A 17582-nucleotide genomic window follows, 5' to 3' on the forward strand; every position below is an offset into this window, starting at 1 on the left:
AACGATCTCTTCGAATCGAGCCTGAAATTTCGGAGGAACTTAACCCTTGTGCCAAATGAATTTCTGACTTACTGCATCCGCCATTGTGGAAAGTCCCTCTCCGATCGAAAATCCAAATACGCGAATAAAAAATCGCCAAACGTTATTCAATTCACGTTGTACACTCAAAAAAGTAATCGGCGCGATATCCTGAGATGGCTTAACATTTAACAACGGTTGTCTCGAGTGTCGAGTCCTGGTATCACATGCTTCGTCGCTCGTTGTTTGACAAACTGCAACAAGCCTACGTCTACGCGCTGGCACAGCTACAGTTCCCGCCTCAAGTTTCAATTTCCCGCCATAACTCGAAATCGAACTGCTTGCGATTATCGTCTCGTTTCTCATCGGTTAGAAAACGCGGGATAAAAAGGCGAATGTGCGTACGTTGAGAGCGTGCTAGCTCGCCGAAAATTCGTTTAGTATCCAGTTTAATATTATTATTCAGCTACTCATCGAAGGAAATCAATTTTAGGAATCTTTGGACACCGAAGATTGTACAAATGCAGCTCGTCGATGATTCATTCGGTACGTACGAAATTTTCTGGCTTAGCCTCGTTTTCGAAAGAAATTTCGGAATTTTAAGAACTTTCGGTCACCGAAGATTGTCGTTCTCGTTGAAAATTCGTTTCGTGGAATTTTATGAATAATTTTAGGTTACTTTTCGAAAGGAAATGATTTTGAGAATTTTCGGCCATCGAATATTGAACGAATGAATAATTGCAGACGTGGGTCGACGATAAATCGCACTTGAATAATTTCATGTTACACACATATGCACATAGTTACGAATTAGAGTCCTAATTTACTTTCTACTTAAAATTATCATGGTATCATTAAGATTACTAATTCGTTAGTGATGTCTAAGTGAACGAGTTATCGTTGTTAATTTCTTGGCGATAAAAGAATTTTCGAGTGCTAATCAATTTGCTATTTCCACGACTTCGATGGTAAATATAGTGGCTTTTACAATACGATTTATACAAGGTGATTCATTTTAATGCACACACTTTTTGCATTAAAATCGAATAATGAGGATCACAGAGAAAGGTTAGAGTGCAGAATATGTGGAGGTTAGTTCAGAGCCACTGCAATATCCTCATATCTATTTCACTAATGGCAAATGACTCGTTTTTAACTTTATCTGTAACAAAATTGGCCTCCAAGTTCCATTACTCTAATTTAACCTTCAATTTTCGTTCTGACGTTAATCTTAATCATACCATAATGACGATTTTCGACGTACAATATAATCTATCAATGATCCTGGCGATCAGCGATTGGCATCGATACAAGTTCCTCGAGTATATGAAAAATATGTCCCTAAAAAGCATAACGGTGCGCCGTTTGTCCTCTCCGCGGTAATATATAATAATAGTGTATATGTATATATTTATATTGTATGTATGTATATATATATCGTCTAATAATACAAAGTTTCTCGATCAAAATGACGAGAGAACCGGTAAAAACGATCGGAATATGGATAGCCTCTTTCCTTCGTTCGGGTAGCTTTGCGCGAGCAAACGTGTAGACAAAAATATACGTATTCTCCATAACCTATACGCGCAGAAGCGAGAAGACTTTCAATCGTTTTTTGGACACGGAATTTCCCTTCGAATTTCTGGCTATCTCCTGTTTTTGCGCTTGAGCGGACCGTTTCTGGTATCAGGGTAAGTACCTCGGACGAGTTACCGATCGGCGAATCGATTGACACAACGATAAAGAAGGCAACTGTTGCTTACCCGGGAAATTTGAAACGCTACCTTGATATCCCGACCTCTACAAAGACGCAAGCATAAAACTGTTCGAAAGCCCATGATCGCGGCCGAGTGGGTGTAAGATGTTACATATGAGATCGTAATTCAAGTCGGTAAAGAAGATATTTGATGGAAGGTATGATAAAACAGAACGTACGAAAGATTCTTCATCAGACCCCTCACCAAGGACCCTCTGTTACCGACAGGTGAAGCTTAATTGCTATACGATGTGCGCATAATTGACGCCGAATCAATTGCACGCGAGCAGCTGCAACAACGTTCAAAATTCCTTCGGGGAGAACAGTGTTGCCTACGCCAAGGGGCGCTTGGCGAGTTCCATTGGCAACTTTATCCTCTCCGTCCAGGTGGCTTTGGAGCGAATCTACACGACAATCTACCGTCGAAACGCAAGCGAAGGCGTCCTGCGGAGGCAATAGGCCTCACCTGGACGCTGGTGAACCGTATTTACGCCGTATGTACAGAAACCGTGAAAAGTGGTTTAGGACGGATATTTACAATTTATGGTGCGTCCGTGAGCGTCCCTTCGTTACAACGACGTCTCCATGTTCAGGTTCGTCCATTTCCCATTCTCTCTTCTGTAGTCCTCCACTCTGCCCGTGAAGCTTCGACGCAGATTGGCGTCGATTCTCACTGGTTTGGCTCGTCTCTCGGTCATGGAACGAGTCAGTTCCTTCTTTACCGACGGTTGGGAAGTGATCTCGACGTGACCTTGGTTGGTAACTGGATGATCGACGCCATGTTTGCTGGGCTTCCGGCTCCCCGAGCCTTCGTAGGGGGGAAAAGACGTGCCGTGTTGGTACACGAGCGACGACTGACCTTTGCTGGTGTTAGCTACGTCCACAGCGTCTGTAGAGGCGGAAAATGCGTAAGGGTAGGGGTGCTGACGAGCAGGGGGGCAGGAGAAGGAGGAGGGATGGGAAGTCTCAGAGCAGCGCTGCCTGCGGGAGTCCTGGAACCTGCGTCGGGATTTCCTGTCGCAGGTCAAGGACCTCCCTAGTTGACTGAGCACTGTGTGACTAGGTGACTCCTCCGTGGGGGTGGAATCCACTTCCTGCCTGGTTCGAATTACGTTTTTCCCGCCAAAGGGGTCCCCAGGGCAGACTTCTTGGATGGGACTCGCGAAGATTAGGGTCCTGTTATTTGAAACAAAGTTCGTCCAAGTTTACTGCACACTACTGTCCCATTAAATATCGCTCACCTGTTGTTTTCCCGTTTTTGGCCAACAGGATCCTCACTCTTCTCATCTAGGAGGCTCTCTAACAGAGGTTTTTTTCTTCTACTCAGCACACTATCTAAGCTTTCCCTAGAACGAGAGAAGAAATTGAACTTCCCTGTTGATAATGTCCCAGAGCAGCCTTCATGGTAGGACGCTCTGGTCTTCCCACGACTCTCTTCAACTTCCTCTTCTCTATTAGATAGATTCTGCAGCTCCCTTGCGGTGATCAGCGTGTACCTTCGCCTGTTCTGCTTGAGGATCGACTTCAGACAGAAGTAGGTCTTCGAGTTTGGCAACGTGCAAGTCTCATTCGACATGGGATTGGCAATTACCCTACTTCGTCCAGGTGTCCTCTTCGGTATCGCGCCTCTACTCACGTCTATAGTTCCCCTGGTCCTAGAAACCGCTTCGTCTAACGAGGACAAGGAAAACCTGAACCTCCCCTGTGGTCCAGGGGCATCAAACGTGCCCTGCCCCGTTTCTAGTATCCTCTCATCGCTGCTGAACTCTTCCTCTTGATCATTCTCCAGAATATTCTTCAAACTCTGTCCATTCAGCCTCAGGAACCTAGTGTCAACCTCCACCATGTCTGATCTCCTCAAATTTGGCTCAGACATGTCCCTAGGTATACGCCTGTCCCTCCTGACACTGTGTGTGACCTCTGAACTGGTCCCAGGCTCTGCTCTACTACACTCGTTCTCTAACCGAGCCTGGACTAGGTACTTCCCACAACTTCCACACCTCCCAGCCTCTGTTTGGCTAATGTACGTGCAGGAGGAGGAAGTAACCTCGACTGCTGACCCCATTAGCGGTTGTCTAATCACATCCTCCATCTGTCCATCCTCTTCCCGCCTAGGTCCTTCTTCCAACGTCCTTGTCTCGACAGCAGCGTGACATGGGCAAGAACACTCTCGTGGTGCTAGGTCATAGCGATGGTCAGAGTCCTCTTGTATCGTGCAGTTGGGGTCAGCTCGCTGGTACAGCAAGGCTTCTGAGTAACTTGGCACCATCTCTGTGATGGACAGGTCCTGAGACTCGACTGCTCTGTGATCTGGTGCTGGATCCATCAGCAGAGCTTCGCTATAGCTCGGTGCCAGCATATAGGAGCCTGGTTGGCTGATGGTTTGCTGGCTCATGGACGCGTGTATCGGCTCGCTGCCACTTGGGGTGTCATAGTTAATGCCAAACAGCTTGGTGATCTGGCAGAAAGTGCTGATGTCAGTCACAGTGGCTAACAAAGAAAGCAGGAAAGTAAGAAAAACCTTACTTGATAGTCTGCATACTGCGTTTTGTACTCTATGATCACCCTGAGGGGCCAACTGAGCAGCAGGGCGCTCAAACACCAATACACATAGCGATTCGTGAACCAGGGGTTCCCAAGGACAGCCACCAGAGTCGTGGGGTTCAGGTTGTACCCCAGATCCAGACCCTCCCGCATCTCCATGTAGTCGTCCCTTAACTCCTTGGGGCAGAAACAGATGCATCGATCACTTAATAATCTCAATTAATGGAACCAGAAAAGGGTCAAGTGTGGTCGTACTTGCTCAGCGAAGAACCGCGACCTGGCCTCCTCGAACTCCGTCGCTGACCTCATGTTCGAGAAGGCGAACCCTTTGCTCAGGTTGATCTTCGTGATGGGTACTTTTGGGTCCAAGATCAGCTCCTTGCTGATGTCCTTCACGCCGCAGTAATCGTAGTAGTAGAAAGAGGTCGCAGCGTGGGTGTTGATTCTTTCGTAGTAGACCTGTGGGATGAGCCATGATCAGAGGCGAAGGTAGGTCGAGGAAGATGGGCCATTGAAGAGAGATTGTCGTAGCAAGCCGAAAACTAAGCGTGGGCATGTGCCTTGGATTACTTGAGGCCAGAGTTCAGCAGTGACTGAAGTGTCGAAAAGGATCTAGGAAGACTGAAGCAACTTGGAGGAGGCTCAAAGAAGGTTCCCCATTGAAATATAGAAACAACTCAAAGTAGCTAATGCAGGGAGTGATCCCAGACACCATCCTCCGTCTCAGGGTTAAAGGTTAGAGTAGACTGAAGCATGTTAAAGCAGGTTGCACTGGGTTGGAAACTGTCGAAGTGGGTCTAAGAGGGTTAAATCGAGTTGGATCGGGTTCGAAGGGCAGGTCTCCATCAAAGAATAAAAAGAACAGCTAGGAATAAATTATGCAGGGTTCACGAGCGATCCCAGGCACTATCCCTCGCCTCAAGGTAAAGGGTAGAGGATCGTGCAGCTCCGAGGAAAATGGTCCATCTGTCCTCGCAGCGCAGTGGAGTCAGGCTCGCGCGAAGCGTAACGACGATTTACCATCCCGCGAGTTCCTTTCGTCTGGATAACGAGATATGCGTTGCACGTTGCGCGCTATGCGTTACCTGCGTCGTAGTGTAATTGTCTCCGTTTCTGTACCGGGTAATTTGGCGTTTCCTGCGCACGTAGTGGTAGGAGACAGCCTTCCACCAAATGGTCGGCTGCGCGCACTTCAGCTGGGAGATCTTCGACAGTACACTGTCCTGGCTCTCCGCGTGCAATAGGTCGATCCTGATTGGCGAGTGGTAACACTCGACCAGGTAGACCAGGTAGAGCATTCCCATAAAGGCCACCTGAAACAACCATTTACTGTCAGTGCTACATCCATCAATCACCACTCTTTCCCTGAGAATCTCGCTTCACTTACGGGAATGTAAATGTACCCATCGTCGCAGGGTGACACGTGCCTCGTGCTCTTAATTGGGTACCTCGAGAAGTTGATTACGACCTACAACAAGTGCCATTTTTGGCAAACTTGACCTCCCCTCATTTTCAACCCTACTGTTCTTGGTAACTAGGCGAAAGTAGGGAAAATGGTTTTAAGTAGGCGTTTCATTTCAGCCTGTCCCAGGGACACACAGCTAATTCTTCCATTTTACCCTAGTTTCTCCTAAGCTCTAATCACAGTGCCTCTTTTCCCGCCATAACTGTTCATTATAGCCGAGCACGTTCTACACGGATTCACGAGGCGAGCTCGTGGCCACAATTCCGCGAATCGATTCCTCTCTGCTGAATGAAGCTGGAGTAGAATCGATTGCTCTCGGTAGTACTAGTGTACCGGAAGTCCATAATGGGAGGGAAGTGACGTACCTTGGTGACATTCGCGCATCTACACCAGGTCACTGCGGCAAGGCAACCGTAGATCAGCACCGAAAGCACCAGACACTTGCAGTTCGGCTCCTTTTGCAATGCCCCACAAAGGGTCTGCGAGACTGGTCGCTGCTGTCGAGACACGAGGATTCTGAATTAATCCTCCATACCTTCTTATCAATGCACGGGGGGTTATCGATTCGACACAGTTCTTTCATTGATGGAGGAATTTTTAAGTCACTGGCCGTGCACCGCATGTGGCGCACTTGGACGTGTGACCAAGTGACATTAGCCATTTTTAAAGGACTACTCTTTAGTCCTCTTGTGTTTAAAAAATAATATTCTGCTTTTGAAGAAGAGGTGTCTAAGGCACTTGGAATTTTGTGAATTTCAGAATTTTTTGAGTTAGGGGAATTATAGTAGAGCTGTTGTCAGAGTTGTTAATAATTAATTAAAAAATCGTACTTCTTCGTTTTCTCGATTCATGTCGCCAAGATCGCTGAGCCACTTCCAGGAAGGTTCGAGCGTTTTCCTCGGTCAGAACGCGAGCTTTTCCATCTCACGAATGCACCCCTCTATCTCCCAAGCATCGGCCTTTGTGCTGCGGTTGCAAGAATTTAATTATTTGCTGCGGGCAGGATCAAAGGGCGAAGGGGACGGTGGCTTTCAGACGCGACGAACCGAAAACGCGCTTTCGTTATCGAACTAATTGCTTCCCTGTGCTTGCGACAATATTGTGGCGATTAATTTTCAGCCCAAGGGGAAAGAGAATTTTCCAATTAAAATATGAGGCTTGAAAATATTGCAACCTTGTGCTCCACTCCTCAGAGTCATTAATTATTTTAATCTGCAGCGAAATCCAATATTGGGAACAACGAAATGGATATTAATAAATCTGCAAAGAGCTTTAATAAATCTGCAAATGAAGAGGCCAACAAGAATCCATGATCAAAGTGCAGAGAGCAACTGATCAAGGTCCTCAATGTTCGTAATAATTAAGGAGTCAGAAATTCGTTCCTCATTTTAGAGAAGCAGTGCTCCAAAGTAAATACTCAAACTCGCCACAAAGGAATATCCACGCGTCTCGAAAGTCCTCCCCAGCCTGCCGAGGCTCGAGCACCCTCGTGCTCGCTTTTTGAGCGCAAAAGCTGCCACACACTCGACACCCAACTACGAGTCACGACGACGACCGATCAAATCCACATCGATGGGAGATTTCGATCGATCGATGAGCCTGGAGGGGATGAGAAACCCGCGAAACAAACTCACCCTGCTAGCAGGATCTACCCTTGCTGCAGCTTTTCGATTGGCGATTTTTAGGGCGTCGTCTAAGACCTCTTTTGTAGGCAGATTTGTGTATTCAGATGTGATGGGTAGAAAATATACAAAATATGGGAAATGTAGCTGGATTTCACAGCTAAAGTGTATCAAGGCACGTGGGAAACTGGGGATTTAGTAGACAGTGGCTCTGGGATCCAGATATATGGATTACACAAGACCCACAAGGTATACAAGATATAAGAAATATACTCTGCTGTGTACAAGTATTTGGACACTCATGTTATTGGATGTCCATAAAATATCTACAGTTTTTATTGACACTAATTACTATCAAGTGTTACTCTCAACTGAGACTAAATTTGTAGCCAAAACTATATCATAGAATATTATCCAAATACTTATACTATACAAAAGACACAAACTACACAAAATATCAGAAGAAAAATACATTCATCTACCTAAGAGACACCTGAATCCCACAACTCAAGCTCACAGTCACATCACGAACCGCAAATCTGCCAGCGAAAGGGGTCTAAAGGTTAACCATCGCGCCACTCGTCAAGCTCTTTGTTCGTGGAATCGCTCATCCCCGTGTCGAGGAATAAAATCGATCGGGGGAGGGTTCGAGCGTGCTCGTGCTTCGCGGGCCTCGACTTGTCCTTGTCCCTCGTCCCCGAGGACTCCTGATCCTTGCCCGACTTGCCCCCCAGGCGTACAATAACGAGCTCGACTCGTGGCCACAGTTTCAGACCAAAATGAATACCACGAGTCCAGCTCGTGTTATTGCTGGGAACTCTTCCCACGATTTTGGGCCCCACTTTGCCCAGCTGGCGTGCACTGCAAGGGGTTAAAAACAGAGCAAGCAGAGGCACTGGAGAGGACTCTCTCTGTCAGCGAAGAAAGAAGCCTCGAAAATGGGGAGGAGACAGTGGATGACAGGACGAACCGGAAGTGGAGGACGCCGCGTCCTGACGAGCCCCTCACGGCTGGATCCACCCCGAAACTACCCCGCGGGCTAACTACTGGCCTCGACCAGCCTCACGCGCGGACGCATCTCTACTGACGACGCTCGGGACGGCGGCGTCGCTCCCGGCGCCCACGCGCCTGCGCCGCGTTCCTACAGCCCCCTCTCTGTCTCCCAGCATTCGACACCACCCCACCGCCACCCAGACAAGGGGTTGCTTCCCCTGGCTGGCTCCGACACGCTTTTTACGAGTTTCCTTGTTTTTGCCATTCGATAGCGGGGGTGGTGATTCGATTATTCGGTGGGGGACAAAGCTGGGTGTAACTTAAGTTGATGAATTTGGAAACTTGCGAATTGTAAAACTTGCCTTGCGAGCCACGTCACTTCGGAATTATTTTTCAAATTTTATTAAGAATATTGGACACGTATTCTTTTTTAGCTGGTCATGTTCGCGCTTGGGGGTGAAAATCGCCCTATTGTTGGGGTGGAAGATACATTTTTATAAGTGTCTTGGAAATTAATGTAGTAAGTAATAAGGTAATGTAAAGGAAATTAGAGATATTTAGGAAAATGTATTTCCCAGCCCAAAGAATTTTTTTCTTAAAAATGAGGGTTTAAAGAGACAAGATTGAAGTTGGAAATTTCAGGAGGATGTTTTTCTGTGACTAGACATTGAAATACTTGCAAGGGTGTCGTTCCCACTGCTACCTTCTCAGCCTCGCGCTTCGTTTCACTGTTTAACCCCTTCCTGTCTGCATCTAGTAGTGAATAGTCTTTCTTAGAGTGAGATGGCTCAGGCTGTTGCAAATGTGATGAGAAATTTTCTATACTTTAATTAAGGAAATTAATATATGCACTGAGGCACCTATATATACTTCTGAAATTTCATTTTTGCGATTTTTGAGTGCCTAATTTTGAAATGGTAAAGTCTGTGGAAAAAGACTAGCTGAACTGTAAATTAATTTGCATATTTAATGAGTCTCCTTCGTTAACACTTTTCCTTCATCCTAATCCTTCCATTTTCCTCTTCTCATTTCCCTAAGTTTTCATCCTTTTTACTGCTCCCTGCAAACAGGTTAATAAAAAACGTGCGTTCAACGAGACGACCATCTCGTGGCCATTGAGACGGTAATGCAATCGTAAATCATATTCACGAGGCCAGCGTTTACCGATCGTGGCTCGAGATCCATATCGCGCACGTGGAAACGGAAATAGTCGTGGATTGCCATCAAGCACCATTATCCTGTTTGCGAATCGATTTCCCATGGCATTTCTCAGTTTGTCCCGAGGAAACGCGAGGAAGGAATGCACTCGATAAAAATATCGAACCCTTTTCCTCCCATAATTAACTGCAATTCAAGAGCACAAGTGTTCCAGTTCAGGGCCTCATGACCCATACATGGGTTAGGGAAATTTTCAAACTGACCCACGTCCCTTTTCTGAAACAGTATTTTGAAGATTGAACATTATTCTTCTTACTTGAAGAGATTGAAAATTGAAAAAGATTTCTGATTCTTCTTTTGTTATCATCATTTTTTAAATGAAAGATGAGACAGAAATTCTTTTGTTCTACGATTTTTTTTTTTTTTTTTTGAGTTTTCCAATTTTTGAAGCATTAGTGCAAATAAAAGGAAGGAAAATCGTGTAGGAATTGAAGCGGGAAATTGGAAAAATCTCCATGATATCGTCGATTTCGTCTGCTTTTATAATACCGTCAATCCAAACAGACAGAACGCGCATTAAACGCGACAACCGAAGGGATACGATCCAATTTTTTGGATCCCCGCCAAAACCGCATTTTCTCTATAGCTCGAATCCTTGTATAGCGATCGCTATCAAGGATTCTGAATACATCACAGGACCGAGATTATCTTTTCGTCTAAAATTAACTCGACTTACTAAAAAAGGTGGCTAATCGATCTGCAATGGCGCGAGAAATTAGACTCTCCTTACTTGGCAAATTATCTCGGTTGTCGTAGATCCTATAAAAAATTTACATGGAACAAAATAGACTCGAAATTTCGTGTACAACAACTTCTTTTATATGCACTTTTGGTGTAGAAGCTTTGTGAAGCGAGGTATGGTACATTTTATGGCAACCCCCGACTCTTTTGGCAAGGAGCTTGTGAAGTCGTGTTGCTCATATTTGGAATCAATCTGCCTCGAAATGCTTCAAGTTTTCTCTCGGAACTGGAGTCTAATTTTCACTTAATTTATTTGTATAAGCCTTGCAGTTTTGTAGGTATAATTGATCCACAGGATTTGAGCCAAATTTTGGTTTATATTGTTAGTCTTATGTACCCTGTTTCTGTTGCTGCTTCTGTAAAGAGATATGTCTCTTGATAAATGAATCTCAGGGCTCAGAGAATTGTAGAAAGAGACCTTAAAGAGCCTTAAGAGAAAGGAACTTTAAAGAACCTTAAGGAACCCTAAGGAAACAGACCTTAAGAAATTCAAGGGATTCAAGAGTCCAAGGAATCAAAGACTCCAGGAATTCAGAAGTCCAAGAGATCCAAAAGATCCAAGAATCTAGGGATCCAAGAGTCCAGAGTCCAAATTTATTTTAATAAATAAATTTTGAGACTTCAGAACAAGGCTCCAAGAATTCTAAAAAAAGGCCTCAAAAAAGAAAAACTATTACTCACTTTTTTATTTGGAAAAAATTCCTTTTTTGCTCTCTGTTCTCTAATTATGAATCCAGTGAAAGTCAGGCATATTCAGGGCAGCCTTTTATTTTACGAAACATTGTCTAAACTGCTTGGCGCACGCTGATTAAAATCAAGCAAGACTTAATTAGACCGTCGTCATTAGGGAAAGGCCTACACAATCTCGATAACAGACCTCCGCTCGGTCAAGAACTCATTTACGTAACAAATGTTCCACCCCCGCGATAACTAGGTGTCCCGTGGGCTGGAAGCTCTTTTTTTCCAGCTGCCTCTTCGAGGGAATACTCGTTGGAGTATCGAAGGGTTTTCCAGAGAGGAAAATCCAATTTCACTGACGCGATTCGCCGAACGAGACTATCTGGATCCTCGATAAGACGAGGGAAAAATATGAGAGAAAAAGGACGCGCTAATTGCCAACTGCGAGTGTTCCTTTTTTACTCCCCCTTTTTAAGAGTGCTTTATGCTCCGAGTTTCGTTTTTCTATTGCCCTTTTTCACTCCAGGCGGCACAGTTCTTTGTGAGCAAGTAAGCTTCTGCAGTGCCACTTGGAAACCTTAATGGCGAGAGTAGAGGAAAAGCAGAACGTCTTTTATGTCGGAGAGGAAGCGAAGTTCTGGGAGAATTAGGTTTGTGAAATTTTGATAATGAAGGGAGGACAGGGGGCCCTCGCCAGAGTCCAGAGGTGTGACGTTAAAAGGAGAAGGATGTGGATGTAATTCTAGATTGATATTTAATTGCTTTTGGAGGACCTGGAAATGTAGAAGCAATCGCCAGAGTGAGGAATAATTGTCTGTTATTCGTCACTGCTTCCTGGGATAATAGGAGAAGCAAGTTGAGCCTCGAGGGGTAGTAGCGAACCTCCTCGTGAAAGATGCAAAGTCCTTTCGTCGTTGAGAATTCCTGCGAAGGTGTAGAAAATGAAACTGGAGGCTGGGAGTAAGTTCGAGCAGGAATTGTTAAATATTCAGAAGACAACCCTTTTAAAAATTGATGAACCCAGGAATGTACAGTGGTGTTTCAATAAAAGCTCGAGAGTAAAAATTAATTAGAATTTTATACAGTATAAAAGTTTTGACTTTTCTCTTACCACAAGCTGAGGCCAGATAAAATGGGGAAATAGTTCAGAGGAAATGTGGGCATACCAGCGAGCTTATATCGAGGCAATTCTGTGTATCTAAGCTCTAAGGAAACCATGTCAGGACGCTGTTCAGACAGACGCCGACCTCTCCTGTTTTTCCCGCCCAACTCTCCAGGGGTAGATTTCTTACAGCGGCTAAATGGCGCCCGAAGACCTAGTTCTTGGCCGTTCAAGGATACCCTGGATTAAAGAGGAACCATACGAATTCCCTGTCCTCTCAGTGTCTCGTTTTGCAATTCGAAATACTGTATAGAGTATTTAGGGACACTGCCAAAGCAGAGGATATGATGGAAGTGGTGAGCAAATGTTTAGATAGGACCACCAGGAGTTTGATGTTTGATCAACGACCGCTGCGTTTAATCAGTGGTTTTGCTTTGCTATGGTCTGGACAGAACGTGGGGCTAGGGACCTTTAGAGGGATGTTATCCTCACTGGTGTGTAAGAGATCTAGGGATCCAGGAGATCCAAGAATCCAGCAATCCAGGAATCTAGGAACCCAAGAGATCCAAGAATCCAGGAGTCCAAGAGCTCCAGAAATTCAAGGGATTCAAGAATCCAGGAACCTAATCGCCCAGGACCTCAGGAATCTCGCCCTACAAAAGTCCCCAATCGCGGAAACAATGTCAAGTACAGTACCAGCGAACTCCAACACCTCCCCCAAGCGCTCACGAGCTGCCAAGCCAGGAATAACAAAGCCAAAGTGTGCGACCATGACGTCAGAATCCCCAATGCTAGCAAATCCACCTATGCCACCTCCACCCAACCGTCTGTCATCGACTGCCAGGTGGCGAGCAGCTCGTCAGGACTGCTAAGGACGCACGTGTGCCCGTGTTCCAGTCTGCTGGCACAGTTCTCGAGGAGCTCGGTCGCCGCCAGGACGTCGAGCCTCGGGCACGCATAACTTGTCACGGTTTGGGATACATGCGCGCTCGTTGGCTCTGCCATCATCTCAAATTGCAATCGATAGATAGCCGACGAGACGGCGCCGAAACACGTCTTTATCCACCGTGGTCGACAATGCAAATAAAGGGTGTCCCGAAAGTCACGCGACCTGGACAACCCACCCCTGCTGGGGATGGCTGGATCGCCTTTCGGTTTACATGGGGCTGACACGTGCAGCCCACCCTCCAGGAACCTTAGCTTGGACATACCTGGCTTGGGGATACTCCTCCTCTTGGAGGAGGCGCTCTTGGGGAAATTCGAGAACTTGGGAAAGGGGAGATTCAGGGACAGAGGAATTCAGAAGCTTGAGAATTCAGAGAAAAGGGTTGGAGAGCCTTGGGAATAGAGGGGCTGAAAATTTATTGGCATTTCTAGAGAGCCCAGGTCCAGATTCACAGCCCTGTGTATCAGCAGTTATGTGGGTTTAATAGAAACACCCGTTTGTTGGATTCCCACCAGCAAAGTAGACTGGTCATATCGCTGGCGCCAGAGAGACTTCAATGTCAAGATCGTGAGGCGAAAAATTTGCCCTGGATAGGTTTTTGTCTGCATAGTAATGGGCACCCAAGACACGATTGGAGGGGACCTAATCGAAGGGGAGGAGAAAGTGAAACTGTAATTAAGGGGTGGCTTGTGGTAGTGTAATTGAAAGAGATTCGCGGGGGCTGACACTAATAGGGTGTTGATATGAAGACTGAGGGAGATTAAATTTAATTAACACTGACTTCCCTAAGACTCAAAATACTAATTCCCTATATTATAATTATGCAATTTTTCCACCCATTTCAAAGGCAAACCCCTTCACCCAAAGGGAAATTTAAACGCCATTTATCTCTCCCATTTTTACGCTAGATAAATAATCCCCTCGGCGACAGATCGCGGGAAGGCGAGCAGTGTTTATCGAAGTAATGACAGGGATGACGCCAGGGAATTGCAGGCTACGCGTTAACGAAGTAAATTATACGTTAACGAAGAATATTGCACGTTCCACCCCTGACGGAATTTAAAAGCTCCCGAGATTAAATTTCACTATGCGTCGGCGAGGCGCTGACACGCTGTCGCTTTGTTATCCACGGGGAAATCTGAGTCGCCAGGAGAAATGAATTCATAAGCGTGGACGACTGGCCAAGGGATAGAAAGAACTTCCCACGTCAAAGGACAGAGAAGTCTCTGTCTACAACTTTCGAAAACTTGATTCTCTCACCTCTTTGGTGTTTGAAGAATATGTAGCTAAAAGGAGACTTCAGAAATCTACAAATTACCAAAGCCATAAGGCTTTTAACTGCACTGCAATAGAGCCTCCTAGAGTAAATCCTTCCCTCAAACTCGGGCAAAGAGCTAAAAAAGCAAAAAGAGCTAAAATTCCAGATCTAACCCAGACCTATAGTCTCCTAAACCAAAAGCTTCTCCAAAAAAAGGAATTCGTGTTTATTATTTTTCCCAGTGTTTCAAGCCCTCGAAGTTCTATCCCAACAATCTCCAAGCCTTGCAAGTTCATTCCCCCAGAGCCACTCCACTCGCCAACATTCATTTTTCCCCGCAGTTATCGCGAGTTGATGCACTCTCGAGGCGTGCAGAAAGCACCCTGTATATTGTGCAACTGGGCTCAGTCGAACGGAAGGAACCGATGATCGGTGTACCGTGAGTAATCATCGCCCTTGTCCATGAAAAGGTGGTTGCAAGTTGGAGCGCGAATAACGCGCGTGCATGCACTTTGTATTTATAGAAGCAGAGCGAAAATTTAAGTGGCCGAGATGCATCTTTTTCCCGCGATAACGTCGCCGAGGCTCCTCCTCCCCCGCAGCTTCCGTATCGATTCGACCTTTTAATTGGAAAGAGGAGGATCGAGGGGCAACGATGATTAAATGTCGGAAGGTGGCATGGGCATCGATAAACCAGACGAGGGATACAGTTTCTGCGCGATTACTGAGCATAGTTTCTAGCTAGAGATAATAGCTTGCAGAGATTTTCAGCTGGGAAGAACTCTGGAGCACATTGTGATCTAAAAAAAAAAAATGGAACTTGGCTTGAGTGAGTTTCTATCACTGAAAATGTTAAATATTCTACTATAATTGAAAGCTAAACCTCAATTGTGAAGAAACAGTAGGTTTCAAGATGGAGAAGTTCTGTTTTGCCTCCATTCGTATAGGTTTCGTCCAATCGTGTCGCTCCGGTGATTTTAAGTCTCGATAAGGAAAGCAATATTGATATCAATCGATTCCCAGGGAGACACGTGTGTCTTCTGAGTCTTTTAGTCTAAACTAAAGAGTGTCCTTCGATCTAAGGAGATTGTTCTCGTAGACAAGGGTGTGTGAGATTCTTCAGAGACAGCAGACGGTCCGATTGAAATGTAATTTTATTCTCATTAAATATAATCGTGTCAAGGTATTGCCTTCTTTCGCTTATCCCGGCTGATTACAGACAAAAAACGAACATCACACTGTCGGGCAGCCTTATGGGTAATGCCTGCGTAGAGTACAAGAACGAGTTAATTCGTAGTGAGTAAACCGCAACCGCAATTGACAGAGGGCCCCTGAGACTGAACGAGCCCTTTCGTATTTACAAATCTGCACGAGACTATAAAATGTGTAGACGTATTGCTACCAATCCCTTCTCTCCCACTTATCGCCAATGAAACTTTTAAGAGTATTTGTACCTTTGAAGCATAGGAAGAGCCTGTAACAAAAACAGCCCCTGTCGGGTCTGATGATTTTTTTAAATAAAGATATGATGGAACCTATTCCATTTAAAATAATATTATAAATATTAGGTTAAAATCGCTATAATATTTTGTTCACTGTCCTAAAAGAAGACAAAAATTGACAAGGGTAATTTTTGGTACGAGCTCTTCATATGGTTCCAATGAGAATTTCACTCCAGCAATCCTTTTTACCAAAAAATACAAACAGTAGAAAAATCAGGTGAAGAAGAACCGAGACTGAAACGAATCAGAATGCTTCAAAGGGTCCAGAGGTGGGCAAAATTTGTGTTTGAATGAATATCTCAAATAACGAATAGGAAATGAAGAAACTATACCAACCACAAATAAAGGAATCATCCTCATCAAGTATATTTTCATTTGTGGCTCTTCGAGTAAAGATGATCTCAATTATCTCTCACTTGATTCGTTATTCAAGTAGCTTCTCATTTAAATAATGCCCAGCTCTGAAAGGGCCACACATTTCCTGTCTCCTCATGTGTGAATTATTAATTAATTTCATTATAGCCGCTTTTCGTGATTCGTTATGTATCAAAAGGCAGACGAATCTCTTGGGTGAGTGTCGCCGTCTCCCCTCACCGTTCTGCCAGAACTAGTACAAGTACAGACATACAATATCGATAAATATAATGTATATGTTTAGTATATAAATAGCACGATCCTTTACACTAGAGTACAGGGTGTATATACATGTACGATGGATGGAGTCTTCGCGATAGTGGAGCATCGAAGATTTCTCCTTACGTAGCTAATTATGTTTCAATCCTCGCGGAACGCCTTATCTCTTAAACGACATTTCCCTATTGTCCGTGCGTCGTTCTAACGATTCCTTAATGCAAAAGTAGGAAAATAGCGAGGGATTCGGCTTGAATCGTGCTCGATCTTACCGCGACTGACCCTGCCGAGGGTCTTCTTTGGTGAAGAGGACGGAGAAACGATAAGCAAGTTTTCCAAAGTTAATTCAACTCATGAACTCTGTTGAAAAGTATAAGATAACTTTGCACCAAGCAGCCCGCTGATCGATATTAGATACTAATGACACTGTATCTTCTTTAAACACCATCTATGCCATTTTTTCTAAGGGAACATCTCTAATTAAGTACGAGACACGGAATAACGCTACCTTCCGAGGCGCACAATTGTCCCGTGGAAAAGAAACTGTGATCGAACTGTTCCATATTCTTTATCGATGTTATCTATCACAAGAGAACCAAAGTATTTCTTCGTTGTTGCCCTAATGATTTTGAGAGCGACTAGATTCTTTCCATGGAACCACACAGATATGATTTCATTCTAGTTCCATATTCATGTAGCGTCACACTTATTTCAGGGATGTTGGAACACGTTTTCAATGAGCCTGAAGCTTTGGGCGAGCTGAAACTTAATCGACTGTTCAATTCCGAATGTGTTCCTAAGTTTCTTTCTGAATATTCATTGCTGATAGCCGTTCGCTTGAGTCTGGCCCTCTTGGCTATCTATACTGTAACCAGTAATGCTATCTGGGCTTTGTAGAGACGCTGCGTAGAGTGGATTCACTGGTGTAGAGTTTGTGTCGAATTGGGTTGAGTCGTAAACACTGTGGTTCTGTGAACAAAAGAATACCTTGTGTTGCACTCTTCGACAACTGAATGGGAACATTGAGGAAATTAAAATATAGCGCCATTGAACTTCTCTGCAATGGATATTTAGTATTCTGAGAGCTTGGAAACTTCTAAGACACTTTC

At 44.9% G+C, this 17582-nt stretch overlaps 1 protein-coding gene across 5 annotated transcripts; it reads right to left on the reverse strand.

The window, feature by feature from the left end:
* Window positions 1-2224: 2224 nt before the first annotated feature.
* LOC143181926 (uncharacterized) lies at window positions 2225-8453 on the reverse strand. Of its 5 annotated transcripts, none has more exons than XM_076382640.1 (9): window positions 8376-8453; window positions 6614-6749; window positions 6149-6280; window positions 5706-5786; window positions 5404-5631; window positions 4574-4777; window positions 4301-4492; window positions 3016-4232; window positions 2225-2950 (listed from the first exon to the last, which is right to left on the reverse strand). In XM_076382640.1, the coding sequence occupies exons 2-9, from the start codon at window positions 6632-6634 to the stop codon at window positions 2344-2346; spliced, it is 2682 nt and encodes an 893-aa protein (XP_076238755.1). In that variant the 5' UTR covers window positions 6635-6749; window positions 8376-8453; the 3' UTR covers window positions 2225-2343. The 5 variants fall into 5 exon arrangements, with proteins under 5 accessions (XP_076238755.1, XP_076238754.1, XP_076238756.1 ...); XM_076382639.1 differs by having other exon boundaries at window positions 4301-4495; XM_076382641.1 differs by lacking the exon at window positions 5706-5786 and having other exon boundaries at window positions 4301-4495.
* Window positions 8454-17582: the final 9129 nt, after the last annotated feature.

This window comes from Calliopsis andreniformis, chromosome 7 (assembly GCF_051401765.1).
Source record: "Calliopsis andreniformis isolate RMS-2024a chromosome 7, iyCalAndr_principal, whole genome shotgun sequence".
In the NCBI taxonomy this organism is placed as follows: Eukaryota; Metazoa; Arthropoda; class Insecta; order Hymenoptera; family Andrenidae; genus Calliopsis; species Calliopsis andreniformis.